General features: G+C 41.1%; 1 protein-coding gene and 1 pseudogene across 1 annotated transcript; both read left to right on the plus strand.

Annotated features, from left to right (window-relative positions):
- The first annotated feature begins 1,079 nt into the window (after positions 1 to 1,079).
- Positions 1,080 to 11,813, plus strand: LOC130205687 (tyrosine-protein phosphatase non-receptor type 13-like). Its single transcript, XM_056433184.1, has 10 exons — positions 1,080 to 1,157; positions 8,672 to 8,765; positions 8,843 to 8,928; positions 9,014 to 9,157; positions 9,997 to 10,284; positions 10,372 to 10,470; positions 10,578 to 10,960; positions 11,055 to 11,214; positions 11,298 to 11,453; positions 11,647 to 11,813. The coding sequence occupies exons 1-10, from the start codon at positions 1,080 to 1,082 to the stop codon at positions 11,731 to 11,733; spliced, it is 1,575 nt and encodes a 524-aa protein (XP_056289159.1). The 3' UTR covers positions 11,734 to 11,813.
- An 841-nt stretch (positions 11,814 to 12,654) lies between these two features.
- Positions 12,655 to 16,101, plus strand: LOC130205505 (tyrosine-protein phosphatase non-receptor type 13-like; annotated as a pseudogene).
- Positions 16,102 to 17,718: the final 1,617 nt, after the last annotated feature.

Genomic DNA, 17,718 nt, shown 5'->3' on the forward strand with positions numbered 1-17,718 from the left:
ATGTCTGTGACCTTTTTTTATTTTTTATTTAAAGAAACAAAATACATAGATGAAGGCAGATGTATATGTATGAGTGTATGCATGTACGTGGAATTGAATTGGTTTCCAGGCAAGAAAAGAAGAAAAAAAGAATTAAGATGAATTAACGAATCAATAAGATGAGTGGTGTCATGTTTGTAAAAATGTAGTGAATGATGACCAGATGTAGTGGTGTTCTGTTCTGTTGTAAATGAGAGGTGAGGTGAGTTTTTCCATTGAAATATATTCTGACATTAAATTGTTCCAGTGTGTGATATTTGTGTTATTCCTTGATTTCCAGTTCATGAGTTTTGTTCACGGATTAATCTCAAAGTCAGGGAACCAAACTTTTTGAAATGTTTACAGAATTATGTTCATTTTATGATACAAATGTTTAGTTTTCTTAACGCTGTTTAATTCTGTTTATTACTGAGCTTCTAGTTAACGGTATTGTTTTAAAACAGCATTATATATCGAGGCGTTTCAATTTTTCTTCGACCAAGAAATGTTCTTATGTAGATTATGTCTTTCAAGCCGTCACATAACATGACGTGGTGGGCCGGATTCGGGGAACAAGCAAACACGTGAAACACAGCGAGTGTGGAGAGCACATCACATGCGGGCCTATCTCCTCTCACACTTATCTCAGACCTTTACAGTGTGTGTTCAACACGGAGCGTGGGAACCAAAGCAAATCCTCCTCAAGAGAACTCCTGCATCCCGGCTTCTCCTTTCTGACGCTGCTCACCTTTCCTAAACCTAACTCAGTTTATAATATATAATAATATATACATACTATTATATGTATTATTATATATACTATATATAATAACAGTGTATTAAATAGACACTGGTTAACATAATATATATACGATAATATATGTATTATATATACTATATCTAATAATATCTAATAACAGTATATTACATAAACATTGGGTGACATATATGAATATGAATTATTATATATCATAAAAAATAATAATACATAGTGCATTGAACCGACAGCGATGTGTAATCAGGTCCTTTGGCAGCCAGGAGCCGGGTCACGTGGATCCAAGATGGCGGATGTTCAGTCGGCGTTCAAAGGGTCACCTGTTCACGGCCGCTTCAGAAGCTTCCGGTCCGACAGCGTGTCGGTGTGGCTGGAAACGGCACTGCAACTCATTTGTCTCCACTGCTGCAGTAGAGGAGGAATGAAAGTAACACCAACAAAGATCCAAATCATCCTAACAGTGCTTCGGCACAGCCCTAATCCGATGAGACTTTACCCATTACCCACAATGCTACGGGGCAGCAACTCCCAACTCCGCCACATCAAAGAGCAAATAACTTGACAACTAAAGCATTGACATTGAGAAACGTGCGGACGGTTTCTGTGAAGTGACCGTGAGCTCTGAAATATATACACGTCAACAACAACAAATTTAAATAATTTGCACCGTGACTGAGAATGCTAATCGATTGCGCTAGCTTTGGAAAACAGTCCTGATCTCACGCAATGCATTGTGGGTAATTCTCTCCTCACAGGGGGCTCCACTGAGTAAGCCACAATTAAGGCTGAACACTATTTTTTAAGTTAAAAATAAAAATGCAAATACTTTTATAGTACATATAATATGAACAAAATTATAAATAAAATATATATTGAATTATTATTATTTATTTTCTTCTTCATTTTTTTCCCTCAATGCAAATACTTTTATAGTATAAATAAATAATACACGTGTTTCTATACATGTTTTTTAATATACCACATATATGTTTTATATATAATGTAAATATATATATGTTCTTAACGCTGTTGAATTCTGTTTATTACTGAGCTTCTAGTTCACAGAATTGTTTTAAAACAGCATTATATATTGAGGCGTTTATATTTTTTGTCCACATATTATATGTATATGGTAATTAAGAACTCAATGCATGAACCATCATCTAATTAACACTTTTAATAAAGTAGCACGTGTGTATATTCTGCATTAGCTGGTTCCGGCTCTTCACTGGACCTTCATGGAGTTCATACTGAGCCAAGTAGCTTGTGTGCGACACTCGTCCATCAAATATAAAATACTCCTGGTACCCAGATTCATCCCGACCCATTTCTTTTATTTGTGTACGCCTAAGAAGAAGAGCGTGAGTTTGTGATCGAGTGGCAGGTGTCTGCTTTTTTAAGAGCGGCCCGTGCCACCAGAACACCTGCACGGTAAAGAGAGTTTTCTTTTTGTCTCTTCCAGACAGTTTTAAGTTTAGAAACAACTTGTTTTTAATAATGGAGTCTGCCTCTTCACTTCTGCCCCTGTGGAGGTGGAAGTTATATAGTATATATGTTTAGTATATATAAATATATATCTATACTAAACACACACACATATATATATTTAATTCATTTACATATATATAAATATATATATACTAAACACACACACATATATATATTTTACATTTATTTATATATATACATACTAAACACACACACACACATATATATATATACATATATTATATATACATATATTGTATATATATACATATATTGTATATATATATATATATATATATATATATTCTGCACAAAACACTGTTTGTTAAATATCTAAATTCTCATATTGGAAATGGTTTTAAGAAAAGGAAATGTTCCTTTAAATTCTCTTTTAGTATTGAAGAGCTATATGTTCTGTATTATGCATATTATGATCCTGGCCCTAACCTCAGCCACTCCCTCCTCTCACATAATTTAATTTACACCTAAACTTGACCTCAACCCTGACCTCAACCACTTTGAATACAATCACGTTATCCTCTTAACCCTTGTGTTGCCTTCGGGTCATTTTGACCCGATTCAATATTTAACCCTCCTGTCGCCTTCGGGTCAATTTGACCCGATTCAATGTTTAATGTCGGTGTTCTTTCGGGAGTCAACAAACAAACATAAAGTACCTCACACTTAAACTTGGAAAACAATATTAATTCTAATAATTTTCTGGAGATTTTAATAGCTGGGGTCATATTGACCTCAAGGGTAAAATATGTTAGTAAATATAAAGGTAACAGGAGGGTTAAACATTGAATTGGGTCATATTGACCCGAAGGCGACAGGAGGGTGAAACATTGAATCGAGTCAAATTGACCCGAAGGCAACACAAGGGTTAAAAAGACATTGTGAAACGTATAGTATATAATAATATATTGATTATATAATAATAGATGTTTCATATATAATAACCATGTATTAAATATACAGTTGGTAATGTTTAAATAGTGCATTGAACAGACAGTGATTTATTATTTATTTATTTGTAAATTTTTCAACTCTTTTAGATGATTCTCTTTATAAATTACTAATATTATGTATTCTTCTAATATTTTAATTGATTATTATTACCTGTGATGTATTACTATTTATCTGTTCATTGTTTTGTTGCAAACCGCTGCTCGTCTCCCAGTCAGAACGGCGGCTTGGTCACATGACGCGCTGAATAGTATCCCTCCCGTTCTGCGCATGCTCGAGAGTTCATTCGGCGCCGCTGTGCCGATGGTTGTGGGTTAGAGCCCAGCCTCGGCACCTGAGGTCACGTGTGTTTCAGCCGTCTCATGTTAGGCGAGTTTCATCGGACTTAGTGGGTTCCTTCCCGTGACGGTTGTCACCTAAAACATCCTTCAAAACACGATCACGTGACAGCTCTCGAGCACTAGTTTTGCCAATAGCAACGACTCTTGTTTTTAATGATGGAGAAATATTGGCTATTACTGGAAGTAGGACGCCATGACAGAATGTGATCCCCAACGGTCACGTGTGCGTACGTGACGCGTCGGCTCCGAGGCGGCGAAGCATTTGTGAGTTGTCGTTGCGTGTCTTGTTCGTACTTGACAATGTCTAAGAGTATATTCACTATTCTCACTACTAATTGTCTGCATTGCCTGTACTAGGTAGGTACACCAAAAAATCAATAGGTATAATTTAGAATGACACACAAACAAAAGAAACAAAGAAATACATAATAATTGTTGATAGTCCAATAAATATCCACAAAGAAATAAGAAGACAATTGAATATGATTGTCTGGTTCATGTTTTCTGTTTGAGTTTTGTTCTAAAAATATAAGAAAACACTTTAAATCTGAAGACTACTGCCTAATAGTCTTCATGTTGCCATTGTAATGACAATTGCTCGTATCCCGTAAGGCTCAATAAGGATATTTATTAGATCTCAAAGCGGCCCTGAACTCACCATCTGCATAACAACAAACAGCACAGAGATGGTGTTTTCAGCACTGTCGTCTTTTGAGTCTAATGAACATCATTGGCCAAAAGTGTCAGACTGCATCCTGTACAACATCCAGCCTCTGGATGGGGCAGGCTTGTCACAGAGCAGTGTTGTGTTTCTGTGAGTTATGCAAAAAGCAAAGTGGAAACAGTTGAACTATCCACTAAGATCTTTATCTATATCAAACACAAAATAAATGCTGTGTGTCATTGACAAATCACTGCCCTCAATCAGTACCTGAAATATACACAATTAAATCCCCCAGATTTGTGCAACTTGCCTTGAATTTATATATTGAACACAGTGTTTATTTGCAGTATATATAAATACATATATATATTCTAAACACACACACATATACATATATATATTTTAATGTATTTATATATATATATATAAATGTATACATACTAAACACACACATATATTTTTTTTGTATATATATATTTATATATATACATATATATTCTGCACTAAACACTGTTTGTTAAATATCTAAATTCACAAATTGGAAATGGTTTTGAGAAAAGGAAATGTTCCTTTAAATTCTCTTTTAGTATTGAAGAGCTATATGTTCTATATTATGCATATTATGATCCTGGCCCTAACCCCAGCCACTCCCTCCTCTCACATAATTTAATTTACACCTAAACTTGACCTCAACCCTGACCTCAACCACTTTGAATACAATCACGTTATCCTCTTAAAACCTGAATCCTGCAATTTACTTTCAAATTCAACCCATAACCTTTCTCCTTGAACACAGTTTACCGTAGGCCTAACCCTGACCTCAACCATTCCTCCACATAGAATCATCTTAACCCTGGCCTTGACCTTAACCCTGACCTCAACCGATTTGCAAGCCTAATCCCCTCCCCCCATCCCGGGGGAAAGATCTAACGGACGAGGCGTTACTAAAGAGCAGGTTATAGGTTGAATTTGAAAGTAAATTGCAGGATTCATATATATATAAATATATATATGCATATATACATATGTATACATATAAATGTATATATACATTATATATAAAACATATATGTGGTATATTAAAAAACATGTATAGAAACATGTGTATTATATATTTATACTATAAAAGTATTTGCATTGTGGGAAAAAAATGAAGAAGAAGAAAATAAATAATAATAATTCAATATATATTTTATTTATAATTTTGTTCATATTATATGTACTATAAAAGTATTTGCATTTTTATTTTTAACTTAAAAAATAGTGTTCAGCCTTAATTGTTGCTTACTCAGTGGAGCCCCCTGTGAGGAGAGAATTACCCACAATGCATTGCGTGAGATCAGGTCTGTTGTCCAAGGCTAGCGCAATCGATTAGCATTCTCAGTCACGGTGCAAATTTTGTTTTTTAGTTTTTTGACGTGTCTCATATATTCCAGAGCTCACGGTCACTTCACAGAAACCGTCCGCACGTTTCCCAATGCTTTAGTTGTCAAGTTATTTGCTCTTTGATGTGGCGGAGTTGGGAGTTGGCTGCCCCGTAGCATTGTGGGTAATGGTAAAGTCTCATCGGATTAGGGCCGTGTACCGAAGCACTGTTAGTAGGCCGCAAGGTGAACCATGAAAAGTCCTTTAGAAAATGAATCCCGCTCCACAGTCGCGCATCGACACAATATTTAGTTCATAAAAAAAGAAAGAGTCGTGCTTCGCAATCAAAAAAAAGTCCGTCGCTGAATTTGCCTTCGATTCTCGATGCAACTATGTTTTATGCCGAACTAGTTTCTTCAGAGCGTAATAGGATCTTGGTCACGAGTGGTGGCACGGTTCGACACGTGATCGGTCTACACCAATGAGGTAGCTGCTTTTTGTCAACAGAATGGCAAGGTGGCGTCCTCGAGCAGTGCGGAAGACGAAGAAAATACACCGGAATATATTAATAAATCAAAAAACAAACATTGTTTTTGCATATTACTTCAGTCAAGCACGAGGAGGTACATTATTTCACCACTACACGATGGAATACATACAGGACAAGCCTACAAACGTGGCTCGGGTTGGACGGTGAGTCCCGGGACGTGGCTGAGAACTTCAAACACTGTTGATGTGGAGTTTGACAATATTCCCGAGGATGCTGGCTTCCATCACACGTGCTACCGTAGATTTACGGACAAAAAATCCATGGCAAAGGTGGAAAGACGTCTCGCACGTGAGAGACGAGAAGCGACGGAAGACCACGAGGCCATTCCATCGACTTCTAGCGGCACGAGTCCAACAAAGAAACTGCGATCCAGGTCAGGGCTGCCAGTCGCAGGCTCTGGCCCCGTTCTTCCTGCCCTGTGCATAATTTGCCAAAAAAAGGAGAAGTTCGTCAACCGAGCAGGCAAACGACAAAGGGATACTCTGTCAAAGGCTGAAACATTAACAGCAGGTAAACACACACACACACACACACTGTGGTTGAGTGACTGAAAGGTACAATTATGTGTGAGATATGTCAACAAACTCATTGAGCTATCCTTTTTGTTTTGTTAAGGCCAATAGCAGAAAGCTGCCGAGTTGAAGGAGGACCAAAGTATTCTTTTGCATATAAAAGACAAAGACTGTGTGGCTCTGGAGGTGCAGTGCCACAAAGGCTGTTATAATCAGTACACCAGGTTTTTGACGAGGCCTGAAAAACCAGAGAAAGACCAGTAAGTTATTTATTATATTGCATTTCAAGGAGCTACTAACTTAACATTGCAGAAGTAAACATTCAATCTGCATTCTGTTGTATGTGCACACAATCACAACACATATTCATTTATTTCCTTCTCATTCATATGTGTTCTAGGAATGAGCCCACGTTTGATGTCAGCTATAAGACAGGGCTCCAGACTCACTTTTTTTACTAGGAGCACAGTGGCCCCTAACTTAAAATTTTAGGGGCGCAAGCAGAAAATTTAGGGGCGCACACTATAAATCGATCAAGATTGACAGCTGCGCCGTCAGCTCCCATGGCAACTGTCTTGTCTAACCACCCTGTTTCTGTCCCTAGTTTCTTGAAGGCCTCTTTGGTGGCATCATATACACCTTAAAATGAAATCACATATTGTGCACAATTATTTATGTGTTAGTCCTACCACCAGCCTAACAGCTTAATCATTATGGTGCCTGTTTGCCTTCATAAACTGCAAAACATTCACAACAAAGAACTCTTCAGAAGTTACTGTATTGAGTTTAAACATAATTTGAGAGAAAACATACCTTGAGCATGTGCATGTTGCACTTCGATGTGGCCAATCAAAACATTTGTTGGTTTCCCTTGTTGCAGGATCCTGGCATATATGATTTCACACTCTTTTGTTGACGTATCTGTGTCCCCATCAACCATGATTGACAGATAGGAGCGTCCTTAATCTTCTCGTACGTCTTCCGTCTTCCGTTTTGCTTAGTATCTTTAATCCCTTCCCACTAAGGATCAAACACGTTCCTACATGTTTGCTCCTCATTGATAACACTCAGTAGCGGACCATGTGATTTGTGTCATCTGACCAGGGTGGCGGTCATAAATGGTTTAGAATAATAACTGATTGAGTGTGTATGAAAATAACCATGAAATTCACCGTAACCATAAACCCATGATCACGACTGTCATTCATAACCAAATGGACACGGGATAGAACTTCACATTGTCTTTGATTATTTATATTTAACCTCTCAGTAATTTTGTTAATAACATCATAGTGGAGGTTTTTTTAAATAATTGTTTTGTGATATGATAAAGGCTTTGTCTAAGCTAAATTATTAAGTCGGCATTCATATTTATATGTTTTCTAATATGAAGAACATTATTGGGACATGGCCACGTTGGTTGTCAACGTGTTCTGGTTCATGATTTGTTGGGTCATTTTTTTCCAAGTAATGTTATTCCAAAGTTATTCCAAGAACCATCTTTTGAAGAATGAAGAAATGATATACTTAAAGAAAAATTATATATATATATATTATTTATATTATATATTATTTATATATACATTATATTTATATCTATATATTTAATTTTTGATTTAAAAGATTACAAACTTCTTTAAATGCAGGGAAACTTGAAAGTTTTTGCCAAATATGCTTCTCTTGTGAAGTTTGGTTGATATTTTTATAAAGTAATTGTCTATATAACTTACCAACTATATATATATATATATATAAATAAATTGTATAATTAATTGCAGATACATATACACATATATATATATATATATACATATATATATATATATATGTATATATGAACCACCAGTAAAGACAAAGCATTTATCATTTTAGCAATTACACCTGAAATGAGAAAAAAAACCTCCACCCTTCCATCACCCCCCATGGAAAAGACAGACGGAACTATTTTCTCTTTGGCTGATTCGACTAAGAGGTGTGCTCCTCTCTTAGGGAGGAGTCAACACGACCGTTCGCCATGGAGGCATCTACGTCAAAGCTGTCATCCCCAGAGGAGCAGCTGAGCTCGACGGGCGGATACAGAAAGGTGGCGGCGAGCTCACACATCGAGTCTGTTCCAACGCTTCCTGTGTCCTAACCGCGTGGTGTCTGTCCCGTGCTCAGGTGACCGTGTGGTGGCTGTCAATGGGAATAGTCTGGAGGGAGCCCCTCACCACCAAGCGGTGGAAGCGCTCCGAGAAACGGGGCAGGTGAGGGGTGACCTCTTCCCGCAGCGGCCGGCCGGCGAGCTGTTTAACTGCCCGCTAACGCCGCGTGAATAACTTTCTCCCTCAGACGGTGCACTTGCTGCTGGAGAAGGGTCACCCGCCTACAGACAGCGTCCAAGCGCCCCCGCCTCAGTGCAGTCGGCCCGCTGCAGCCGGCGACCAAGACCAGAGTAAGAATAACGAGCCGCGGCGGGAGGTCATGGAAAGCCCAGTACAGCTTCATCACACGAGGTGAGGCGACCCCACGGCACACACGCTGGGGATTATAAATGCATGGGTTGACTCAGCAACTTTTAAAGTAACCAATTTGAATACACCCTAATGTCTCTAATTAGTCGTCTCAGTAGGCTGGGCACCTGTATTTAGACCAATGTATTTTTTACGCTATTCTGTAAGCCCATCCTGTAATTAAAGTAAGTAGGAAGCATTTAGCTTGTGTATTCTTTCACAGTGTTACACTAAGCAACGTTTCTCTCTTTAAACAAAGTAATTTATTGTTGGTAATCTCATTACAACCCCTCAGCTGCACACTGCTGCCTATTGAGAGCTCGGGACCTGGTAGAAGACCATGCATTGCTTAAATGTGCTGCGTCACATCCGTCTGATTCTGAATCTGTCATTTAGTGTTTCCTGGTTGATTAGTAACACACAATGTAAATTAAGTACCTTTTTTAATACTATCATTTTGAAAGATAGCCACTTGATTTATGTAACTCAGACTGCAGAATCCTCAATAGCTCAATCACTCAATTTGGACTCGTTTCAACTCTTTTTGGATGATTTGGAGAGGCGGAACAAATGAAGGCCCCTAAAACGCTTTAAATGTACACAAGTACTTTATTAAAATCCAAACAATTTGGGCCTTTCTTTTTTAATAAGAGGAATTTTCTGGTGTCAAACTTTGGCCTGAGCCCTAACAGGTGCTACGGAGCAGCCTTTTCTAATAGCTACATATGATTGTACTATTTGTAATAGTAAATCCACCTTTAATGTGTACGTGTTCTCAATGACTTTGTCCCACCACCATCTTTACACTCCTATCCTCTGCAGGATCCTGGGAGCGAAGTTGGCCAAGAGATCCGGCACGCGATAAATAACTCCAACCTGCACATCTTTGTTCCCACAGACAATGTGTTTGACGTGCGTCTGCTGAAGAACACGTCAGGTCTGGGCTTCAGTTTCAGTCGGGAGGAGAGCATCCCGGAGGAGTCCCCCGGGTCCAGCATGGTGCGGGTCAAAAAGCTGTTTCCTGGCCAGCCGGCTGCGGAGGGGCGCATCAACGTGGGCGACGTCATCATGCGGGTCAATCGGACCCCCCTCAAAGGACTCTCGCAACATGTGAGTAGGATGTCGCTGCGGTCACAGGTTCCTTTAACTGCTCTGATCTGTCCTCTCATTGGTCTGGTTACTGGTTCCTTCACATAGGAGGTGATATCCGCCCTGAGAGGAACAGGACAGGAGGTGACTCTGCTCCTCTGTAGACCCGAGTACGGGGTTCTCCCTGAAATGGACGCTTCAGCTTTGGTGAGTCAGTAAATTCTTCTTTTTCTTCTTTTTGTCTGCCGACTACTCTGTGGACATTTCAAGAGCCAGTGACTGGTAACTTCATTGAAACTATGACTTCTTCCCAGACGCCCATGCCGTCCCCACGAAAGCAGCCGGTGACCCAGGTGGAGTCCAGCCTGAGCTTCGGCAGGGCAAAGTCTCCTCCGGAGTCGCAGGGCAGCAAGAGTCAGGTCCTCATGGAGGACGCCCTGGAGAGGATGCTGCTCAAATCCCCCGGCCGACACAACAGCTACAGCGACAGCACCGACGGGGATGAGGAGGTGGAGGAAGCCTTCAGCGCCAGCCCGGTGGAGCACAGCAGGCACACCTGGGAGCAGAGTGTCTACCACACCCCCGGCAGCAACCTGGGGCTGGGTCGCTACGACAGCACCGGTCAACTGGACGACACCGTCAACTCGGCCTTCTACTCCCCAAACCTGTCGCTGACCAGCTCGGACCACAGCAAGAGGTACTTGAAGAATGTTTAAATAATCCTCATATCATCCGTATTTATTGTATTCTCTGATATGTCATATTTATTCCCTTTACGGTTGTTTGGATAGGTTTGCTCCATCCCCCGTGGCAGCTGATCTGGAGTCATCCATCCTGCATATGGTGTCCTCCCCCACCGCCCCAAGCCCGGATCCCCTCCCTCCCCCACTGCCTCTGCCGTTAAACCTCACCCTGCCCGGCAACGGACAGGACATGGAGGACTTTGTCCCGGTAAGGAGCGAGTAAAGAAGAAAAATTACGGTGTCTTCAGACCCAGGGTAACTTCTCTCACTGAGATGCATCTCTGTTTCTAGGAGGTGGAGCTCAGGGTCTCGTTGGTGAAGTCGGAAAAGGGCAGCCTGGGCTTCACCCTCACAAAAGGTAACGACCACGGATGTTACATCCACGACATCGTGCAGGATCCAGCCAAAGGAGACGGAACCCTGAGGCCCGGGGACCGGATGATTACGGTATTCACCCTCATTCCCTTAATCTGATCACAGCCTACAATGTTTCCGCCTGTGTTGTTGGTGCATTAAAGTCAACGAAATACTTTGGTTTCAACCCGATATAGTTTTCATTTATGGGAAAAGCGTCTCAAGCAAACAGGCGAACGATTCCTTTAAATTCGGGAAGCGTGACTTGTTTATTTTCCCTCTGCAGGTGAACAACACAGATGTGAGCAACATGGGCCACACCGAGGTGGTCAACCTTGTCTTGTGGCGCCTCGCGTGGTCGACTTGGTGGTAGGGAGAGTCCTGGAGGCCCCCAAGCCCCCCATAGAAGCCCATCTGCTGCCTGACATCGGCTTCAAGGGCAGTCAAGAACCACTGGGTACGAACACAACACGTCTGGCTCTTTTCATCGGTCTTCTCAGATTTCCCAGATCTAAAATACGTCCGTCAAGTCCTGATTGTTCCACATGTGGTTCTATTGCCAGGTTTGGTGCTGGATGGCGGCTGTGACAGTATATCTGACGTCTTGTTTGTGAGGGACGTCGTTCCCGGTTCACTGGCCTTCGAGGAGGGCAGCCTGAGAACACTCGATCTAATCCACTACATCAACGGAGCTCCCACGCAGGAGCTGACTCTCAGTGAGAGCAGCAGACTGATGGACCTGTCGCTCGACGACCTCACACTCAAAGCCACGAGGTAGTCGAGAAAAGAATGGCGCGTGTAGCCTGAATGGGATTTGTCATGTTATCTGAATGGCATTAAAACAAGTCATTTTATCATTTTTATTTCCTCAAAGGGATGGAAAGCCCGTTTCCCCCTGGCAGAAGAGTGTCTCTTTTCTTAATAACAACGTTAGCCCCAAAGTTTCATCCAGCATGAATGGTATGCTTTTGATTTTAAAGGCGTGACTTGTTAAATAAATATGATAAAATGCTGATTGTGTCTATTATTTTGCATATAATTTGTTTTCTGTTTCAGGGTTTCTGAAAGAAGAAGATCCGAGCGATACAGAGAGTCTAGCAGCAATTTGTCCTTCAGGGGTAAGTTTAGAAATACATTTGTATTTCTTCTTGTGATTATAACGTCACTGCCAGACAGTCGTCGACTCAAGTTTTGATCACAGATTAAAGTATGAATCCACTTTTCTTTTTATTGCACGTGCAGGAGGAGATCATACATCTGGACCTGGAGAAGCTGCAGGCCGGAGGTCTGGGGTTCTCTGTGATTGGAGGAGAGAGGGGGATCTTTGTGAGGACTAGCAGAGACCTCCAGGGAACTGCAAGTGGGAGACCGGCTGCTGAAAGTGAGTTATATTTCACCTCTGCTGCTCAGAAGTCAAGTGCGTATTGATATATGGACTACTATTTAAGTTATTATTTATATCATTTACTGTGACCTCTGCCCACCCTATGAACCGTACACAAACAAAATAACACAAATGCAAAGCGTTCAATCTGCTGAGCATTTATCCTGCATGCTTTGTCTTTCTTCCTCACGTGTGTCAAACGTTGTGATGTCTCTTGCAGGTGAATGAGGAACTCATGACCGGCGTGTCCCACACCAAAGCCGTCACCACCATCCGTAAAGCTAAAGGCCCGGTGCATCTCATCGTGTCCAGACCGCCCGACCAGAACCCAAACACCTACATGGCCTATCTGCCCATCAACTCGGACAAGTGCAATGGAAACACAGGCAAGAGACGCAGAACGTGGAATCTGTTTGTCTCATTTGCGAAGATGTCATTATACTGTAACAAAATGTGACCAGTGCCATCATTATTATTAATATTCTGCACACACCCCACGCTCCTTCTTGCTGCTTTCAGATGTGAGTGAGGACAGTGGAGCAAAGACTCTGTTTCCTCTCCGTAATGAGCTGAAACCCGGCAGCTGCCCTGTTCTACCACCAATAGGTACGTGCAGGCTAGAAGTCTCTGTAGAACCATGAGTGTTGTTTCATTTGACTTGTGTATATCTCATAATACGATTGTTTCCTTCACAAACTCGGCGCCCCGCTCTTGTGTACAGACTATGAAGAGGATCCACTCGGACACAAGAGAGAGACGCAGCATAGCGCAGAGCTTTCCGAGGACACCGACTGCGACGGCTCTTCTTTACCCGAAGACTCCCCTGAGGTTCAATTCTAATCTTTCCATCTTGATGAAACTCTGACGCTAAATGCAGCAGACGATTTTTTTTTTTTATTCTTTCAAAATAGAGTTCCAGGGAAGTGGAAGTGGAAGACGATCCGAGGAATGAAAAGTAGGATTCTGATTCTCGGGTTCACTCGTAGCTCTGAATATATTAATAAGCTTCTCACTGGTTCTGTTTTTTAATCGACAGCTATCTGCAAATGAGTGTTGGACAGCAGGAGGAAGATGAGATCACGTGGGGGAGTGATGAGCTGCCAATTGAAAACATGAACTCTGAATCGAGAGACGGTAAGAGCGGCTTTGGATTTTAATTTTGATTTAATGTGAGAAGGGAATACATAATCTGGGTTGGCAAAAGAGATCTAGATTCCAACATTTAATGCATTTCGTGCAGTGAGAATGGAGTCTAAAATAAAGAGGAAGTCATGGGTCAAACATTCGCCTAATATGTTTTCACATTTAAGATTTGTCTTTATTGACAAAACATCTTTTGGGGCAATTTTTTTCTCGTAAATCTGCTTTAACTGTTTCTACCCCCAATTCCAGACGAGCCAATCATCACCGAGGATGAGCTGACCTCTTTGCCCCTGATCAAGGTGGTCCCCGAAGGCCAGTACACGGGCCCGCAGCTCAACACTGTGGTCCGCATGATGAGGGGCCTTCTGGAGCAGAAGGTCCCGCTGCAGGAGTTCGATGTAAGAATCTACCAAGAATTGCGATGCCTGTGAATTAATTGCAATTAATTCGATGAATTGATCATCCGTGAATGTAATTTTTCGGTTTTTTTCCACCCCGGCAGAATCTTCAGAACCTCCAGCCGCTGGACGACTGTTTGATCGGTCAGACGAAGGAGAACAAGAAGAAGAACCGCTACAAGAACATCGTTCCCTGTAAGAAAGTGTTTCCTCACGGGAAGCAGGAAGGCTTTTTTATAAGTTTAGATATTTAAAATGTTGGACATCAATTGAGAAATCTATTTTTTTCCCTGTCCAAATCTCTTCCAGTCGACACGACTCGAGTTGTGCTGGGCCGAGACGGCGGCTACATCAACGCCAACTTCATCAACATGTCCGTGAAGGAGGAGAACTACATCGCATGTCAGGGGCCCTTACCCACGACTCTGGGGGACTTTTGGCAAATGGTCTGGGAGCAGAAGTCCAACGTCATCGCCATGATGACCCAGGAAGTCGAGGGCGGGAAGATGAAATGTCAGCGGTACTGGCCGGACACGCCGAGGACGGCGGAGATGGTGGACGACCGGTTGCAGATCACGCTGATCAAAGACCAATACCTCGACAACTTCGTCATCCGACTCATTGAAGTCAAAGATGTCCAGGTTAGTTTGTTTACAAGATTAAAAAGAAATGTGAACCTGACACCTTAAGCTGAGAGTCTCTCCTCCTTCAGACCAATGAGATACAGCACGTGACTCATCTGAACTACACGGGCTGGCCGGACCACGGGACGCCCGAGCAGCCCGAGCAGCTGCTCACCTTCATTTCCTACATGAGGCACGTCCACGATCGGGCCCATCGTCTCCCACTGCAGCGCGGGCATCGGCCGATCGGGAACCCTCATCTGTATCGGCGTGGTCCTGGGTCTCATCAGTAAAGACGCCGATGTAAGCGGACGATCTTTATCACGTTTGTATTGTGTGTTGTTTCATAAAGGAAGGTTCTGTTTTTTTATTTATTCGTCTCTTCTTTGCTTAGTTTGACCTTTCAGATGTGGTTAGGAACATGAGGCTTCAGAGGCAGGGAATGATCCAGACAGAGGTGAGCTTTAAAGTTTTATTTAAATAGCTTGATTCTTAACTGCTCTGATCATCTGTTTGGTTCATTTTCCCTTGTTTTGTTCTTCTTCTTTTTTTACAGGAGCAATATGTGTTCTGCTATCAAGTGATCCTGTACGTCCTCAGATGCCTTCAAGCGGAGGAAAACATCTCTGGATAGTAGCCGTCGTAAAGAGACTGAGTCACACAGATCAAAACAAAAGTGGAGGAGCGTTAACACCGGCAGAAATTGCCAAATTACATTCCATGTTTTTTTTAAATGCCTTAAAATATCCAGTTCCTTGAGAGTACATCCTTTTAAAGAAGTCTATATTTTTATGTTTTCTTTTTGAGTGCTCTCTCCCTCTATCTTTCTCTCTTTCTCGCTCTCATTGGCTGCTACTACTTTTCAATGCATTTATGAGAACTGCTGATTGTATTTTCTTATTGTCCCCTACAAGAGAACACTAATATTTTCTTTCTTTTTTTCACAAATTCTTGGATATTTTAAAAATAGTAATGAAAGTGATAAATGATTTCATATATTATGTGGAACAAAACTGTACTTGTGTATTTTGAATCCTACTTTGATGCTGGAATATGCCTTGACAGAATACTATGTCAGTATTTGCTTTGTAAATCTATTATACAGTAATTGCTTACTGCCTGAGGTAAATGATGACATTAAAAGTGTACATATTCATCTCCTGAAAATTAAACTGCCTACATTTTAAGTGGAATGTGGAGAAAAGTTTTATTTCAGAAAAAAGAATCAAATATGTTGTCTTTATAATTTATAGACACATTATCCTAATTCAGATGAGGAAGAGAAGCTGCAACGGCCCCCTGGCTCGCTAACTTGTCCGAGCTGCCGAACAGCTCCGGCCTCTCGGGTATCAGCATCACCTGCAGCAGCCAGTTAATTAAGGCTAGCGCCGTTCAGCTAGCGGATGTTAGCGTTTTAGCACCATTATAGCGTCAGTAACCTGGCCTGAGAATTACATTGTTTCATCAAAGATTAGATAGTTACATGTTGTGTCCCGTGACAGATATAAACAGTAGTATGCACACACATAAGTACATATTTACATACACAACATGTTCATACATATAAACAGGTTCTTGTCAGTGCCGTCGATCTCCGTGACCTTGTAAGCCATGGAAACATTGTCACATGACATTTCCTTTGGTTCTGTGCTGTGACGTCGCTACTCGCTAGTGACGTCACGGAGCGCCGAACCAAAGTCTATATATAAGTGATTTCCAGCAGTCTGCAGCACCCTTTCTTTTCTCAGAAGGGGTTGAGGATTACTTGTGAATTCCACAGAAGGGGCGGATGGGGTAGGTGAATCTGAAGCGCCTACCCCCCCTCCCTGCGGAGAGGGGCAGGCGATTCTGTGAATCAGCTACTCCTCTCCCGGTGTGTGGCGGTTTGGTGAGATTCACCTGCAGCTACACTCTCTCCCAATAGGGGGGCTCTGTGGTATTCAAGGTAAGAGGTTGTGGAGACGTCCACAACCTCGCGGGGTGGGGGGGACCTAAAGATCATGATATGCATAATATAGAACAATATAGCTCTTCAATACTAAAAGAGAATTTAAAGGAACATTTCCTTTTCTTAAAACCATTTCCAATATGAGAATTTAGATATTTAACAAACAGTGTTTTGTGCAGAATATATATATATATATATATATATATATATATATATATGTATATATATATATACAAAATATGCATATATAATATATGTATATATATGTGTGTGTGTGTGTTTGTTTAGTATGTATATATATATATAAATAAATGTAAAATATATATATATGTGTGTGTGTTTAGTATATATATATTATATATATGTAAATGAATTAAATATATATATATGTGTGTGTGTTTAGTATAGATATATATTTATATATACTAAACATATATACTATATAACTCCCACCTCCACAGGGGCAGAAGTGAAGAGGCAGACTCCATTATTAAAAACAAGTTGTTTCTAAACTTAAAACTGTCTGGAAGAGACAAAAAGACAACTCTCTTTACCGTGCAGGTGTTCTGGTGGCACGGGCCGCTCTTAAAAAAGCAGACACCTGCCACTCGATCACAAACTCACGCTCTTCTTCTTTTAGGCGTACAAATAAAAGAAATGGGTCGGGATGAATCTGGGTACCAGGGTATTTTATACTTGATCCACGAGTGTCGCACACATGCTACTTGGCTCAGTATGAACTCCATGAAGGTCCAGTGAAGAGCCGGAACCAGCTAATGTAGAATATACACACGTGCCACTTTATTAAAAGTGTTAATTAGATGATGGTTCATGCATTGAGTTCTTAATTACCATATACATA

This window comes from Pseudoliparis swirei, chromosome 15 (genome assembly GCF_029220125.1).
Source record: "Pseudoliparis swirei isolate HS2019 ecotype Mariana Trench chromosome 15, NWPU_hadal_v1, whole genome shotgun sequence".
NCBI lineage: Eukaryota > Metazoa > Chordata > Actinopteri > Perciformes > Liparidae > Pseudoliparis > Pseudoliparis swirei.

Excerpts from the sequence above, each read along its gene's own strand:
- LOC130205687 (XM_056433184.1), top strand. The coding sequence starts at position 1,080 with ATGGCGGATGTTCAGTCGGCGTTCAAAGGGTCACCTGTTCACGGCCGC. Across the intron at positions 8,929-9,013 it reads CGCTCCGAGAAACGGGGCAG|ACGGTGCACTTGCTGCTGGA; the intron begins GTGAGGGGTGAC and ends TTTCTCCCTCAG. Across the intron at positions 10,961-11,054 it reads AGCTCGGACCACAGCAAGAG|GTTTGCTCCATCCCCCGTGG; the intron begins GTACTTGAAGAA and ends TTGTTTGGATAG.